At 46.1% G+C, this 17,765-nt stretch overlaps 1 protein-coding gene across 12 annotated transcripts in view; it reads left to right on the top strand.

Moving 5' to 3' along the window:
• The window catches only part of LOC136792765 (uncharacterized), a 439,122-nt gene that overhangs the window by 213,479 nt on the left and 207,878 nt on the right, over window positions 1-17,765 (top strand). For 9 of the 12 annotated variants that reach the window (XR_010837131.1, XM_067016229.1, XM_067016230.1 and 6 more), the window contains one exon: window positions 12,776-12,847. The exons of 2 other annotated variants lie outside the window; for them this stretch is intronic. Coding sequence is in view for 9 of the 10 variants with exons in the window: in XM_067016235.1 (XP_066872336.1) it covers window positions 12,776-12,847 (72 nt within the window). In the remaining variant the exon portion in view is untranslated. Of the gene's footprint in view, window positions 1-4,838; window positions 4,943-12,775; window positions 12,848-17,765 lie in introns of those variants that run through there. One more of the 12 variants, XM_067016232.1, reaches the window with a different exon arrangement.

Here is a 17,765-nt window from a genome sequence, read left to right as displayed (position 1 = left end):
ATTATTGATGTAGCAGCTCTCTAGGAATGTGCTCAGGTATCCTAATAGCCCCACAGCAGACTTTATCTGCAAACGTGTGCATTGTGTAGCACAGCTGCAGTTGTGACTTACTCGTTTTCTGATGTGATGAGGAAAAGATTATGAGAGGGGGTTTGGGTAAGGGATATACCCTTCCAGATGTGCATAATAATAAGTCTTCATTTGTTACAGAGCCTGTGTTAAGTACTCTATGCACGTGATCATATTTAATCCTCACAGCAACTTTATGAAACAAGTTTCTTATTATCTGCAATTTCCAGGCACTTAATGAGGTTGAATAACTTGTCAAGGAAATTGCAGAGTTAGGATTTGAGCCCAGGTTTTATGCACTTGGAAGCCCAGGCCCTTACCTACTACACAGAGCCAGGAAATACTGGGGTGGCAGTTGGGTGTGAGGCCTTGGAAATCAGAGCTGCTATGTTCGAACCCAGTCAGGCCACTCATTTCCTGAGCAGGCAAATCACTTAATTTGGCTTCTCAGTTTACTCTGCGGTTTAATGGAAGTAATAGAATCTTCTTAGCAGGAGTGCTGTGAAAATTAATGACTGCATATAAAGTGGTTTAAGATAAAGATTCTCGCATAAAAGAACCTGGAGGGAGGGAGTTTGGAGTGCTATTAGGAAAGAGTGAGGAACTGCAGCTTATTCTATTTCCATGGGCTGGGTTGAGAGAGGGCAGCGTATTTGTTGCCCATTTGTTACGTATTTGTAAAAAAATTCAGCTTCAAATCGATTTGCCTGGATGAAGCATTCTGGGGAAGAAATGGAACCTGGTAAATAATTTCTAGATTCCATTTTTACACGTTTATGAAACATTATTTTTAACACTATATGATTTTTAAAAGAGAACTCCTGTTATGACTTAATAATGATGGTAATTAAATCCCACCGGGGGAACCAGGGGCAAACAGTGCCACGTGGCCTTGATCTCTGAGTCAGCCGGGCTTCCCCACTGGTAAACTCAGGGTGCCATGTTCTTTTCCTCATCTGCGTATGCTCGGCCATGGACATGGGTAGGAGATGGAAAAAGAGAAGCTCTTTATGTCACTCCCCGCCTCTCTAGATGGGAGTGTCTTGGTGTGGTTTCATCGGTAGGATTCCTGATCTCAGATTTTATCACCCTTCCTCATAGAGTACACAGCCACCACACATGCCCTGTTGAATGGGTGAGTAAACTTCCCCCAGCCTCTTTTATCCCAGCCAGGCACGACTGTATATTTACATGCACTTTCTCATCCATTCATGCGCTCATCAGCTATTCATGGAACATCAGCTCTGTGCCAGACACTGTTCTGACACTGAGGACTCAACAGACCTGGTCTCTACCCTGCGGAGAGACTCACTACCAGATAGTCAGACAGCGAACTCATTAAGGAGATGACAAGAGCAATGAGGAAAAGCAAAGGCAAGTGGGAAAGCCTATGACAAAAGAGGGTGACTCTGTGGCCTGAGGTCACCTTCCAGAGCAGGTGGTTTTACCTGGGGCTGAAAAATGAGCAGGAAGCAGTAGGGTTTACAGTGCCCAGTTCCTGTCCTAGGTGTATGGAGTACGGAGATGAATAGGACCCAGGAGGTAAATGGCACAGCCCTGACCTCAGGGTGCTTCCACTGTGGTCCAGGAAATGGACAGACACACCAGCGGTGATGTACAGAGAGGCAAGGGCTGTAGATAGAAGTGCCCGAGGAGGAGGGCGAGGGGGCGGAGCTCCTACCTGGAGAGTTTCCGGGGCAAGTCCGTCCTGTCTGGGGAGTCTGAATTGCTCTGACGCATGAGTGGGATTAGTAGTAGATGATTGGCGGGGGGTGGGGGTGGGGGGCGAGGGCATTTAATGGAGAGGGAACACATGGAGGGAAAGCTCTGATTGCTAAAGCATCCCTTGGTGGAAGCACAAGTCGCTTTTCAAACCTGGAGCATAGGGACATGTTGGGGAGAGAAGATGGGAGAGAGAAGAGGTCAGGTAAGAAGGGCTTTGGGAGTTATCATTGCTGAGGAATTCGAACTTGATCCTTTTTTCTGTGGGAATCGTTGAGGGGTTTTAACCCGGGGAATGAGTGATCACATTGGCACTAGAGGATCCTCCCTCGGGCAGAGTCATGCTCGGAGGCTGAAACAGAAAGCACCGAGAGCATAGCATGGATGGGAGAGAAGGAGAGTTTGGGAATGACCTTCTGAGACTGCGTGACTGGATGTGATTGGGAGGGTACAAGAGGGCAGTCAAGGAAAAGAGTCTTTACCCTGTTCTCCAGGAAGCGATTCTTGGCAAAAGGTTCTTTAAACAACCAGTTACCTGATCAACTGCTCATCTTCTCTCTCCTCTTAGGGTCCCCCCACAGAGTGTCATTGTGCAGACCCTGGCAGCAAAGATACCTGATGGATTGGTTAAGGTTTTCCAAACGTCTTTGACCTTGGGACCGTTTCTTTCTTTCTTTTTTTTTTTTTTTTACGAAACATACACTAACATACAGAGTGATCTTCCAAAATTAGACACTGAGCATTTCAATCTTTGCTTAAAATCACTCTTTTTTTTTGGACAAAGTTCAAATTATTTGCTTTGTACCTCGAGACCCTTCTGGGACTAGTGTTTGGGAGACCGTGTTGGAAGAAATGATTCCATTTGTAGATCTTCTTTTAGAGAAATGCCTCTTCAACTCTTTTGCCCATTTTATTTGGTTGGTTTTCTTTCTGTTATTGAGTTGCAGAAGTTCTTTAGATGCTTTGAATATAAACCTTGTGTCAAATGTATGTTGAAAGTATTTCTTTCAGTCTGTGTTTTGAGATCACAGTATTATGTGAAGCTTCAGGAGGGAAATACAATGAATTGAGTTTTGGGCAGGTTGCATTTGAAAAGCCTGAGGTATATTCAGTCCATGCCTGTGTTAACACTAGTCTCAAGGTGTCCTGGGGTAGGGCATGTGGTTCCCTGCCTCTATAATATTACCTGTCAGATGGGGATGACAGTATTGGCTTGCTCTTTTTCAAGGGTTGTCATGAAGATAAAACAAAATAAAACATGTGCAAGCAGTTTAAAAGAGTGAAAAGCCATATATAAACGGTAGTGCCACATGGACATTATGTATGTTCCAGACCACTCCCAGAAGGTAAAGACTTAGCATGGCTTTCAGCTTTAACCCATATTACCTCTTGTCTTAACTTCTCTCCAACTTGCCTTTTGCATCTGCACATGACAAAGAAAACTCTTCTCCACTTACATGTCCTGGATATTTATAACTGGGTATAATGTGTTTGAACTCCAGACCTGAACAGGATACAACACACATGTATGTTTTTTTTAATTTAATTGTTTTTTTTTTTTTTTTTTGCGGTATGCGGGCCTCTCACTGTCGTGGTCTCTCCCGCTGCGGAGCACAGGCTCCAGACGCACAGGCCCAGCGGCCACGGCTCACAGGCCCAGCCGCTCCGCGGCACGTGGGATCTTCCCGGACCAGGGCACGAACCCGTGTCCCCCGCATCGGCAGGCAGACTCTCAACCACTGCGCCACCAGGGAAGCCCAACACGCATGTATTTTGATCCTCTATTTGCTTGTGTATTGGTCATTATCTTCATCCAGTCACTCACCCAACACGTATTTATTGCTTTTTAACTATATATTCCAGACACACGCTAGTGACAAAACAAGAGAGACATAGTCCTTTGCCTCATGGCCTGAAGTATTTAGTGAGAGTCGGACAAAGTACATCATCATTATCATACGGGTCATGAGAGGGGGTTCGAGGGACCTCAAAGAACAGAGGGCAAGTCTGGGGGAGCAGCATGTAAGGCGTAAAGGAAAGCAGAGGAAAAGCCGGAGCTGTGACACCATGAAGTTTCTAAAGGAGCCACTTAGGGGAAGTAACAGAAGGGCATCCTACATCCACCAGAGGAAGCCTGGACTCATGAAACCCACGTCTTAGTTGGCCATTCTAATCTTCCCCATTCACATCTTTTCTTCAGGGTTAGTTGGTGGAGTCTTGAAAGGATTCCTGTCCCTTCTTCTTCTAGCCCTTTGTTGAAGGGGATCCTGACAATAAGTTGTTCAAAACAGAGCTGATGGGAAGCAGAGGAGAGCTGGGGTCATTCCCTAACTGGATGTCAACTCTTGACGAATTGACCATTGACAGAACTGCGCTTCTCAATGACGACTTCCCATCCTTTTCCGGACCTGGCACTCCGGAGTCAGCTGGACCCTTCCGGACAGCCACCTGTCTCATGTCGCCCTTTGCCAGGCTAGCACTGGGAGAAGGGGCAGAACTCAGACCTTCTGGCTGTGACAAACCCCCTCTGTGGGGCGCACAGTGCCTGGGACCAGGAGCGTCCCTAGGAAAGGCAGCGCTGAGCCGTGCTCCGGCCGTGCCGTTGGCGTCGAGCTGCCCGGGCCCTGGCCTCTCTGCTCTTGCTTAGGCTCTTTGGGGCCTAGAGCAGAGGGCTATCTGTGCTCAGAGTACAAGTTCAGGCGAAAGGTTTTCCATAGTTGTTTTTTTTTTCCCCCACAGTCAAAAAGCATCTCCCAGATCTGAGGGGCCTGTCGTCCAGCTGCTTTACTGGGCATCTGTCTGAGCTGGGTGGGCTCTTTATGCTGACATTCCCCAGAACCCACCCCCCAGAAAAGCATGTGTTGTCCGTCTCGTGCCACGGTTCTGCGGAGTGAGTGGCTCTCTTCGATGCAACGCTATGGGCCAAGATGTTTCAGATAAAAATCAACCAAGAACTTAACGAGCGCCTCGGCAATTCGCACGGTCCGTTCTCCGAGCATCTCCGCTCGCTGTTGCTGTGGTGATGCGTCCGTGTGGAGCGGGAGGCTTCGGTAGCTTTAATGATGCGTTTTACATGAATGTGGCCCAAGCTGACAGGTATGCGTCTCTCTTGCTCTAATGGAAGCATCATCTGCAGTGCAGCTATTAACTGGTAAGTTTTTATTTTAACCTCCTGTGCTCTGCAGAAAAAAAATTCCACCCTGAGGGAATATGAAGCTTAGGTCTGACTAAATTCGAGTGATGTTAACTCATTCATCTTGGGCACACTTCCCAGCACAGAGCCTGTCACCCAGGAGGGGCATGATAAATGGGTCCCTCCTTGTCCTGGAATGACTGGAAAGGAATCTGGGCCTCTGGACCGGCTCCTGGAGTTTCGTGGGTTTGACAGACAAACAGCGTTTGAGGAAGGAAGCACGGCGTTCTCCCGTGGACATTGGTGACGACGTGATTCTCTCTCCACGCAGGGGCCATCTGTTGAGATCAGGTGGTGTCACCCTTCGTCCTGCGGGTGTGAGAAATCACCGCTTTCTGCCTATAGAAGTTGCAAAGGAAACTTTGCCTTTTTGTTTCAGAGGCTGCCTGTGGCCTGCTGACCCCTGCTTGCTGCAGGCAGGCTGTTTCCCCAGTCTTCCGTCCCCTGGGATTTATGGTCAACTGTAGATTCTAGGGCGCCATCCCTAGAGCTCTGATTTGGAATGTCTGGGGCAGAGTCGCACACATTGAGAAATACTGGGTTCGTAAGACTGAGACTAAGAAAAAGAACGGCCTGAAGCTGGGAACAGAAAGAGCTGGTGCCAGGCAGCAACGAAAAGCATGCTTCCTGTCACCGCCATGCCTCAGTTACATGCACACGGCCCTGGGTGCCAAGCAGGCTAAGTGATGTTCGTTTCTTCAGTGCAGAATCTAGGTGCCAATCCCCTGCCATGTGCTGGGAATGCAGAAATGAGGAAGAAATAGCTCTTGCCCCATGAAATTCACAGGCCAGCGCGTGTGGGCAAACAGACAAATACAAACCAACTGCAAGGTATGGAGACTGATGGTGCAATAATGTAGCACAAATCCAGTCTGAAGAGTCACAGAGTAAAAATGGTCACTGCCATTTATTGAGCATTTTCCGTGGGCCTGGCTTTGTCTTACATATATTAAGTAAATTCCTGACAACAACCGTTTAGGGCAGGTGAGGAAAGAGGTGTAGGCTGTTAATGTAGTTTGCACAAGGCTGCCTAGTTAATAAGCAGCAGAGCCAGATTGTAAGTTGCCAAAGGCCATGTTCTGGGCTTCCCTGGTGGCTCAGTGGTTGAGAATCCACCTGCCGATGCAGGGGACACGGGTTCGTGCTCCGGTCCGGGAGGATCCCACGTGCCGTGGAGCAGCTGGGCCCGTGAGCCATGGCCGCTGAGCCTGCGCGTCCGGAGCCTGTGCTCCACAACGGGAGAGGCCACAGCAGTGAGAGGCCCGCGTACTGCAAAAAACAAAACAACAAACAAACAAACAAACAAAACGAAACCAACGCCCATGTTCTTAAGAGCTGTATTACACAGTCTTTCTGGAGAAAAGGGGCCTGTTATTTTCTGAACATGTACTAGGTGTGGGACTCAACTGAATATTCGTGACGTTTCTGAGGGTGGCCAGAGCTCTGCAAGCACTCACAGACCAGGCACACTTGTCAGATGCACCAGAGCCTGAATGGATGCAGGGATTTAGGGATGTCGATTCCCTTAGCCTTCCTGGTGGCTGGGCAGGGACTTGTCACTTCTAGCTATGGCATCCTAGTCAGTGTACCCCAGTATGCTCACAGTTTAGGGCACACACAGCCCTAGTCTATTTCCCTGCCTCCATAAGATATCGATGCTGCGGAGACGGCAGCTGTTCCAGCTTAAGGCGATCGGGGATGGCATTTTGCATCTCCGTCCTCCAACCACTTTCAAGCGTGAGCTTGGTTCCCCGCCCAGTCCTCTGAATCCAGTCAGCTGGGCTGGTAGGTTGGTGCTGCGAGGAAGCCCTGTCTGCTGGATCAGAGCTCTCGAGTGCTCCCTCTCGGTTCATTTGCCATGCCCCGGGCTCCCTCTGCACACATTCTATCCTTCGGGGTTTCGGTTGAAGACACGCTTCTTCACTTCCTCTCCTAAAGACTGTCATGTCCTGTGTCACATGCATGCAGCATGGCTGCTCCAGCGTTGGCCACGTGTCATGGGTGGTCCCTGGCCCCTCGGTGTGAAGATGGGCTGCAGTGACAGGTCCTTAACCAATCTGCAGTTTCCATTCGCCTTTTAATAAGCCACTGTTGGGGGCCGATTACATTATTTTAAAAAACCATTTTCTTTTTCTTTTATGTGGTTCATCAAAAACAGGAAGTCAAAAGGTATGAATACTCTTCCTGTGAATCAGCAGAGAAACCTTCCTCATTTGTGCCCATGAACATGCCACAGGGGGCCACCAGAAGCGCTACTATAAGAAAGGAAGGTAGCAAGCAGGACCCTGGGGTAGTCAGCAGGCAGGAACGCCAGGGTGGGACAGCTGTGCCTGCCGACCTTGGGAGCTAAGCCTGGGAGGCACTAGATAGAGAGGTAGGCGGCCCCTGAGAGCTAGAGCGGCAGGGGCGGGGACAGGGGCGGGGACAGGCAGCTCGCTCCAGGGCTGTTATAAATAAGGTGACAGGCCAGTGCTGACACATGCTGCCCGCCAGTAGTAGCCGTCAAACTGGAATGACGGTCCTGGGCCTTACGAGAGGGGTGGCTGGGCCGGGGGAAGCGGCAGGGCGACGGGGTGGGGTGAGAACGCGTGTAGGAGAAGGAGCTCACTTCAGCACCTTGCGCTGTATCCAACACACAAACACTATTGTTGCACAGACTCCCTCGGCCTCAGGGATTCTGTCCAGTGCTGAGTCCCACAGGTCACTGATTTGTGATTAGCAACTCATATTTTGATGTTAACCCGTGGGTCACGCGTATCTAGGAAGAGTCATCGATATGGTTTCAGGTCACATCCGTGATGTCACTGGGGTTGAAAGACAGTCCTTTCTTGGCTGTTCAGGTGGCTGCCCGCCAGAGAGGAGGTATTGGGCAGGCTCTTGTCCAAACAGGCTGGTTGGTGTGCCTTTGGTAGCGGCCACCCGCCTGCATCTTCCCAGGGAAGAGGTGGCATGAGTGAGATCACATAAAGAGAGTGTTTGAAGACCTGGAAACACAAGGCCTTCTATACGTAGGAGCTACTCTGCCACTACCCCCCGTCCGAAATAAACAGCCTTTTCTGCCGCTGTGGACGGGCACTGAGAAAGCATGACAGCATTGGTGCCCAAATTTGTCTAATCACTCACAGCCCCCGCCAGCTTCCACCTGGAGCCCGTGCTCGTGCCAGGCTTTGAGCATCTCTTTCTGCAAAGCCGTGGCTTAGTATCCATTCCCCTCAGCATCACTGACTCTGATGCTCTGAGCCAGTTATCTGGGATCAGACCGCCTCCGCTGATGTCACTTGTGTCCACTGGCCTTGCTCATCTTCATTCTTTCATCAAGATTGTATCTCGCACCTATTATGTAGCGTGCACTGTGGGCTGAGTTGGGGAAACAGGGACGAAAGCCTAGGATCTGTGTCCCGCAGTTGCTTCGAGGCCAGTGAGAGAGAATGGCATATAATCCAATCAGATACAGGTGACCAAATGGTAATCGTGATTAGAGATGGGATGCCATCCCTTGAGAGACATCCAGGTGCGTAGCTTGTTTCATGTGCTGCCAGATCTAATGGTTACTGAGCCTAAACTCCCTTTCTGTACCTTTCAGTCATTTTTCCAGGTTCTTCCCTCTGCAACCACAAAGAGCAAATTACACTCCTCTTCCATAATGATGGAACTTTGGATATGTAAGCGTCTCTTCCAAGGCTAATAGTCTCATGACATGGAGTCTAGACCTGTCCCTGTTTTAATTGCTATCTTCTGGATATAGTCTAATATCTCAATGTCTTTTATGAAGTGGTAAAGCCAGAACCCAATACAATATTATGGGTTTAGCTGGAGAGAAATGTCAGAAAGACAAATAAATGAGGAATAATTTTAAAAAATAATAAAATAAAAAGGAGCCAGGCAATGTGTTTGTGTGTGTGTGTGTGTGTGTGTGTGTGTGTGTGTTTAATGCACAGGGTAGAGAGAGAGAGAAAATATTTTAATTTTTAATTTTCCATGATGCAAAGTCAGTTCAAAGACTTTTTAGCACAGCATAATTGATTTTGACTTAGATTGTAACTTACATTTCCATTCTCTGGTCTGTTTATGTTAAAGTTCAATTATGAAAGCTTTATGGAAACATCTGACCTGGGCAGGTACTAATGAGGTCAAGTCAGTCTTGACCTCATCAGCCAGGGCCTCAGCACCCTGGGTGATCCTCCATAAGTAACTTCCTAATCTAGTCACACACATGGTTTTCTCTCTGTGTCAAAGCTGTAACCAAACCCTGCTCTCCTGCAGACAGCCAGGGAGAAGGCCCGCTCGGGAAATGCCAGGGACGGGCGTTCCACTTACAGTCTCTCTGAATCATCCACTACCCGAGGAGTTACTCCTTCCCTGTTCTGAGAAGTACAACCTGTGTGACCGCACATTGCATGTGGCCGCAGATCACCTGTGATGTCTGCCTCTAGAGCACACCCCAAGAAACCTGTTTCTAATCTATCTCGGGAAACTGTCAGTGTCGGAATTTACCTGTCATAGATACATTGGTACCTGGCATCTGTTCCAGCTGTATATCTCACAGGATCCCTTGCAGCTATAGGGTTATGGATACAAATCAGGGTTCTCTAGTTAGAGGCACTCATGGTAGATTTGAAATGCGGAACTCTGATAAAAGGTCAGATTTCTGCAGCTTTGGCCAGTGTTGCTGGCAAGCAAGGTCTTAAAGACGCTGCACTTTTCTATAGCAAAATTCTCTCGTATAATTGTCAGCTCGTGTGAGTAGAGAGGCAATTGTGGCAGCATGCTGGCAGTTTCCAGAATCCACGGCTCTGGGGCTGTGCTCTGGAACTCAGCCATTCCTGGGGCAGCTGCCGACTCTCCGTCTTCCATTTGGGGCGGAGGGAGTAGTTCCCCTTGTGGATTGGGTCAGGGGTATAGTGTCAGGAGTCATTCCCGAGGCCCCAGCCTACAGCCTCATCCTTCCAGCCCCTCGAACGATTTTGTGAGCACCGAATTCCCTGTATTAAACTCCTTTCTGTTTAAAATAGCTACAGTACTTTCTGTTTCCTGAAACTGAGCCCTGACAGGTACAGTGTTCAAAGGTAGTGTCTGAAAGGTGATTTTTCACTCTTTTACCTTACTTCAAAAGTGTCTTGGGATTGCTTTTAGAGAGCACTGCACTAGAACTTGAGTTTTAGTCCCGTGTCTGTTGTTTGTCACCTATGCCCGTGACCTTGAATGAGTCACTCAGCTCTCAAGTCCTTTTCCTTATCTATCAAATTAGGCAGATCATACGGGCCTTGCATATGTGAGCCTCAGTGGAGAGAATGAACCTGAAAATGGGCTTCAAGCAATGAAACGTGACTGGCATGTTTTCTCCTCAATCTAATATCCCCCCCAATAAAATCCAATCTCTGCCTTTCACAAAGTCTCAGTTAGAAAATGTTCCCTATTCATCATAAAGAGAGAAATAATATCAAATGTCCTGCCTCACATTTTGTTTAGGATTCCCTGTGACTATTTGCAAACCAAATGCTCTGAGACTCTGGAGAGAGAGTTGACATTTATGCAATAATTTCTAAATGAATAAGTGTAAAATTGGTGAAAGCAAAGGACCTTTTAAAGTCAGGCCACTATCAAGAGAGACAGTAGCATCATCTAGCATGTGAGCTCAGTGTTTTACAAGAAAGTCCTATGGAAAAAGAAGACAGTTTCTGAAGTCAAATCATACCAGGTTGGTGGCAGACTAGGTATCCCCTTTCAGACAGCTGTTGAGTATCTACCATGTGCAAGACTTTCTGTTAGGCATTGGGCCCTATGCTAGATGTGAAAATAAGTCCACTTGGGAAAATTTTACTGTCTGTAAATTATATATCAGTGAGCGTCACTAAATTAGAAGAAAGACACAGAACTAAATATAATGGTTACTCATTTTCCATTCTGAACAAAACTTGTTTGCCATGTAAAACAGACCCACTGCACAACACACTATAATTCCCTCCTCTGTGCAGATAATTGCTCTTTGCCACACCCATGCCTGCCCTCTCTCCACTGTTCCTTCTCTTGGGAATCCGTGCCCATCCCGCCTACCCGATTCTCAGCTCAGAGGCCCCCTACTCTGAGACGATTTTCTTTTTCTTTTTCTTTTTTTAAAAAACACTGGAGATTCTTTTTTTTTAATGTATTTTAAAATTTTATTCAATTTTTATTTATTTTTTTGCTGCACTGGGTCTTCATTGCTGCGCACCAGCTTTCTCTTCGTTGCGGTGCGTGGGCTTCTCATTGCGGTGGCTTCTCTTGTAGTGGAGCATGGGCTCAAGGTGCATGGGCTTCAGTAGCTGCAGCACTCGGGCTCAGTAGTTGCAGTACATGGGCCCTAGAATGTGCGGGCTTCAGTAGCTGTGGTGCACGGGCTCAGTAGTTGTGGTGCACGGGCTTAGTTGCTCTGCAGCATGTGGGATCTTCCTGGACCAGGGATTGAAGCTGTGTCCCCGGCATTGGCAGGCGGATTCTTAACCACTGCACCACCAGGGAAATCCCTAACAAGGTTTTCTTAACTCTCTAAATATAAATTAATCCCTCTCTGCTCTCCTAATTACTCCTATATGTTAACTCTAGCATACATCATTTTTCTGTCTCATATGAATTTCTGTTTTAATTATTTTGTTAGTTTTTAGTTATTTTGATCTGTAAGTATCATATCTTTGTATACTTTAGTTAGATATTTTAGTTATGGAAACTGGCACAGTGTAGCACTGGTAGTAAACCAAGTTTGGTGAATTCAGTTTGGGGTGGATCCTACATACCTTTTACTGAATTGAATAGTTGAAAGGAGATAGACGTAAAACAGATATTGGTGAGGCCTCAGTGAGTCTTTCCTATTATTTCCTATTTTCTCCCTAGCTGCTGCCTGCCTACTCTCCCCACATGAGCAAGTGTCCACCCATCTTGTCAGAAGTGGGTAATGTATGGTAACAGGCTGGGGGTATTAGAACCATAGGAGATAATGCCACCTTTTTAGCTTTCATCATAATTCTTTATAGTGCCAGATACATGAAATTTCAGGGAGAAGAAATGTGTATAATTTATTCAAATCCTGATTAAACCAAATAAATGAAATGCATCAGTGTATTCTGTAAGCACTTGCCCTGTACACATTATAGAATGACTATTTTAAGGGATGTACTTTTCCCCTCAAATTCAGAAAGAGGGTGAGAAGAACAATAGACAGACAGGAAAAAGAAACATCAAAGAAAGTGTAGATGACGTGCAGCCACTTGTCAGACGAAGTGAAATCTTAGAAGTCGTTAAAAATATATATTAATGCTATTAACAAAAATGACATGCATACATTTGTATAGAGTTGTAATGTGTCTAGTTTTTTTTTTCTTACATGTATTATCTCATTAGACCTTTACAATAACCCTATGAGGTAGATAGGACACAAGTTTCGTATGAGGAAATGGATTTAGTCCAACAGTATGTCTTTTTGACCTCTTTGAACATAGCAAATTTCGTTATAAACGATTTAGGGAAATATGCCTATCTGAAAAATTTATTAGCTGCCATTTTGCTTTAAGATGTCAGACTATACCACTAACGAGCTTAATACCCATTAGAAGTTTACCAGTTAGGGTCAGAATCATCTAGAGTTACCCTGAAGCAGACAGAAACCCAAAATGATTTTCTTTGAATTGGGGGCTTTGCTCTATGGGTTACAGTATAGTCATGAGCATGGTCTTGAAGCATTTATTTACGATCAAAGTCTGGTCAAAGCAAAAGATGTTAAAATGATTCTAGACATCTGTCTTTCTCTCTCCCTTGCAGTATATATCCACACCAATAGACACAGAGCTGGAAGATGGGGTGCAGATCAGAACTGCTCTGGATTGGTTGCAGGTGAGTGAGGATCAAACCCTATCTACTTTCAGCTCTCTGTTCAACTGGTGTGATGCCACCTAGAAATCAGCCAGGACATGTGATCTGAGGAAAAAGATTAGTAAACAACTCTCTTTGGTTATGAATAATTCATTCTGCCTCATTTATTCTGCTATTGATTCCTTCTAATGTATTTTTAATTTCAGTTATTGTATTCTTCAACTCTGTTTGGTTGTTCTTTATATTTTCTAACTCTTTGCTAAAAACTTCTTGTAACTTCTCAACCTGTGCATCTGTTCTTTTTCCAAGTTCTTGGATCATCTTTACGATCATTACTGTGAACTCTTTCTCTAGGAGATAGCCTATCTCCACTTCATTTAGTTGTTCTTCTGGGTCTTTGGTTTTGCATAGAGACATGAAAAATAGAAAAGTATTTAAAATACAGCTGACTTTTTTCAAGTTAGACATTCATTTGTTTAGCTAAGAAAATATCACTGTGCTATAAACTCAGGATGCACAGATAACACGGTTCTCATACTTGGGGAGCCCACAAGCTAAGCAAAAGCACAGGGACATGAAAGGTAGGAATCATTTGCTAAAATGGTCAGTGACTCATAAAATATGTGTAAAAGTTCTAATTAAGATGGGAGAGAGAGGACAGGGCGGATACAAGAGATACTCAGGAGGTGAGACAGACAGGGCACGATGACTGACTGGGTGGAGGGGTGTGAGGAAGAGGCAGAACGAGGAGGAGAGATGATTCCTAAGGATCCGTCACGGAAGAAGGAGGTTTGGTGCTGCCATGATGACATACATAATGCAGGAAGAGGAAATGGTCAGATCTGGGGTGAAAAGGAGCCTACAGTTCATCCAAGCAGAACCGCTCAGAAAGCAGTTATGATTCGGAACTAAGGTCTAGGAGAGCTGGATACAGTCCTGGGAGGTACAGGTGAAGCCACAGTGCTCAGAGAAAGAAGCAGAGAAATTGATGAAGGATTCAATACGGGATGGCCCGAGGGGTAAAAGGAGAAGAGCAGACATCATCATAGCAAGTAGAAGTCAAGCGTTCAAGAAATAGGTCATGTCAATGTCGAACGCTGCAGAATTGTCCCATAAGGATGAAGTAGATTTAGCATTTAAGTCATTAAGATGACTTTAGGGGAGGTAGTTCCAAAAGCACTGTGGATGTAGGCCATCTGTTAATAGGTAAGGAAAGTGTGGTAAGCAGAATAATGGTTCCGCAAAGACGTATCTGCCCTGATCCCTGGAACCTGTGAATATCGTGCCTTGTATGGCTAAGAGCTTTAGCAGTTGTGACCTAAGGTGGGGATCTTGAGTTGGGGAGATTATCCAGATGGATGGATGATTATCCAGACGAGGACTCTAAATCACGCTGGGTCCTTATAAGTGAAAGAGGAGGCAGGAAGAGTCAGCCAGAGAGATGGGGTGTGACGTCTCAACCCCCTAGTGCTGGCTGTGAAGATGGAGGAAGGGGGCCGCGAGCCAGGGACCAGGGAGCGTGATGATCTCTGGAAGCTGGAAACGGTTCCCGCTGCACAGCTGTGAAGAAAATGGAGCTGCTGGTCTTACAGCTGCAAGGAGTTCTGCCCACAACCTGAATGCAGAAGATATGGATTCCCTTCTAGAGCCCCTGGAATGGAGCCCAGCCTGCCGACACCTTGCCTTTGGGCTGCTGAGACCCATCCCGGACTTCTGACCTAAAACAACCGCAAGATAACAAATTGGTGGTATTTTAGCTGTTGTTTGTTGGTAATTTTGTTACAGCAGGAATAGGAAACTAATATGGAGGGGTTCACATCTAGAGTTACGGCAATAATGAAAAAGTCAGCTACTTGTTGAAGAAGTTTGAAGGTTAAAAATATAAGATTATGAAGCTTGGAAATACGTTACCAGGACAAATTTTAAAAATTTTAAACATATATTGATTCTTAATTAAATTCGTAATAAAAAATCTTTAAATTATTATTAATGAACACTCACGTTGGAATTTCAAATAATATAAAAAATGAAAATTAAAAGTCACCCTACTCACTGTTAGAATTACATTCCATATTATAATTGTGTTCATTATTTTTCTGGACTTCAGGTGACTAGACTTCTTGATGTGCATGTGTGTGTAGAGGGGTGCATACCTAAGATCATACTACACGTGTTAATAGGACAAATTTTGGAGTCACTCTTTCTTTGGAGTAGGAGGTAGGATGGTTGGAATGAGAGTCATATGTAGACCTCTGACACTAACTACATCCTTTTAGCTCTTCACTGGATATGAGGTTGATTGATATGTAAGATCCCCATATTTGCTGCAGGGACGATGATACATCCTGTCCCTGCTTTGGACTTTATTTATTTATTTATACATGACCTTATTTTTTAGAGCAGTTTTAGGTTCACAGCCAAACCGAGTAGGAGGCACAGAGACTTCCCGTTGTCCCCCTCCCCCCAACATGCACAGTCCCTCCCCCCACTATCAACTCCTGCTCCAGAGTGGCTCAATTTTACAACCTACCCTGAGGCTTCATTATCACCTGAGGCCCACTGCTTACATTAGGGTTCGCTTTTGGTCTGCTACGTCTTTTAACCTCAAAGCAGAGAGATCCCACCAGCAACCTTTTGGTAACTTGGTTCCCCTGCTGTCATCACTCCATAGCCCATGGGAGCCCACCCCATGGCTTGAGAGCAGTGGGCCCTTGCAGCCCAGGATACCTTTCATTTTCCTTGCTCCGTCTCCTTCCACGTCTCCCGCTCAGCAGCCCGGCTATTACAGTGAGAGCTTAATGTGTGCCCTGGCACTGTTGTGGTATCACTTAGACGATTGCATGCTGGGCTGACGCAAGTCAGAGGCGGCTAACACATTAAGGGTTCCTCGTTATCAGCTTGCTGGGGATTCGGTCAATGGAACGGTGGTAAAGCTCAGCCATTCCACTGAGACACAAGCCCATTTCCACTCTTTCCTCATCCCGTCCCGTTCTTCCCTCCTGTTCTGTCCTCTAGAAATGCTGTCTCTCTATGTTGTTTGAAGCCAATGGGTAGCCGGGGGCCTTTTTCGGTCTTGCCTCACCCCCTGCGAACATAGAAATATCAACTGGTGAAGACATTGTTATTGCCTTTCAAATGAGAAAGTCCCGGGCAGTAGTCACGGCCAGGGCGTTTTAAAACATCTCTTTTATAATTGTATACATTTCAAGTACTTTTAGATTTCTGTGCATATTGCAATTGTTTCAGTAATACTCATTGGGTTTTGAGAGAAAGTTTCTAGAAGCAAGGTCTAGACATATTTACTGCTTATTTAGTATGCCCTAAATACAGCATCCGATGCCGCACCACTGATTTCTCATTAACACTGGCAAAGGGCTGCAAATCTAAACAAGGCCTTCTTTTACTTTTTCTGCATCCATCCCTATATTTCTTTCCCAGGTGTCCTATGCAACTAAGCATTTCTTTATGCTCATAATTCAATTCAATTACTAGACACATCACAGAGTGCACCGGACTGATAATAACCAATAATAAGCAGTTATGCTTCTCAGAACGACCTTTAGTCCAGTTCTTTCTCACAGGTGCTCTGGGGGCCAAGCAGGTCTCCACTGACATATGCATGGTTTCAGGGGGCACATGCATGCTCTCCTCCCCCCAGAAAGGCCCAGACTCAGCCTATAGCCTTAGCCCCGGAAGAATTTCCTTTATTCCAAAGAGGTACAATTATGAGGAGAAAGTTGTGGGAGGAGATCGCATTCTGGGAGCTGCTTACCCGTCAAGCTCCTCTCGTGTTGGTGTGTATCCTTCCTATTTTCGCTGTCCTGGGTCTCCTGACCCTAGGCAGTGGCTGGATCAGTTTTTCTTACCATGCCCACCTGGGGATGCAGGTACTGAATGATACGGGTAAATTCGCCACTAATCCATTGCCTGCATTTGCTCTGAATCTTTAGGACCGCGTCGTACTTATCCATCCTCCTACAAAGGTGTCTTTTTACCAGCAACACTACTGCACCTCACCTCCTTGGAATCCTCTGATGGTTTTCTGATGTTCGAGGGCAGGAAAAATGTATGCGTGTGTGGATTCAGCAGCTAGCATTTATGAACTACCGTGAAACAGGGATTTTACCAGGCAGTGAGATTACTTAGTTGAGTGAGACACTGTTTCTGTGCTCAAGAAGCTCACCATCTGTGACTTATTTTTAATATGTTGCGCTGTGTTTGGGTCATTTGGTGATACGCATCAAAGGTCTCATTGGATGGTCCAGGCTAGAGGAGCGGCTGACGCAAGCTAGAACCAAGTTGAACGTCAGGGCCCACACCTACCTCCTTGCACGCATCAGAGGGCGTCTTGGACGCACTTAGAGTCTTCAGTTGGGCTGCATGAGAGGGAGCCAGGCAGGCCTTTGTCACCCTCTCCCGTGACCTGTAGGTACCATATAGTCCTCCGTGAGGGCCTCTGGAGCGGTGAGAGATCTGATGGACACCTGAGTCTCGGGGCAGCTGTGATTCTGCCGACGTTGCTGTGATGGCCAGGGATAGGCACGTCTTGAAACACGATCTAAAATGTTACGTATGAATATTTTCAGCGTTAAAGACACGTACCTTTGCTTTGTATTCCATGTGCGGAGTAATCTAATTCAACACCACCAGTTACTAACTTGGATAACAAGACTACTCTAAATAATCCCTTCCTTTCTTATATATGACACTGTGTCCGTGATGTAAAAGCTCTGCAGACATATCATATGTACGAAAACAAATGTTTACATTTACTGAAATAACTTTCCTGTTTGTAAATTTAGCAGATTTGTTATAGGCTGTCACCCACAAGGGAAGGGGTATTTGTGAGGAATTTTAGGGCAGTTGGTGTGCATCTGAGCAGTTGTAGATACATTGGTAGTGATGATGGTGAGGAAGAAAGGAGGGGTGTTGCAGAGGG

Source organism: Kogia breviceps, chromosome 16 (genome assembly GCF_026419965.1).
Source record: "Kogia breviceps isolate mKogBre1 chromosome 16, mKogBre1 haplotype 1, whole genome shotgun sequence".
Taxonomy (NCBI): domain Eukaryota; kingdom Metazoa; phylum Chordata; class Mammalia; order Artiodactyla; family Physeteridae; genus Kogia; species Kogia breviceps.
Note: the sequence above shows the minus strand (reverse complement) of the source record. Positions and strands in the feature narration are given on the sequence as shown.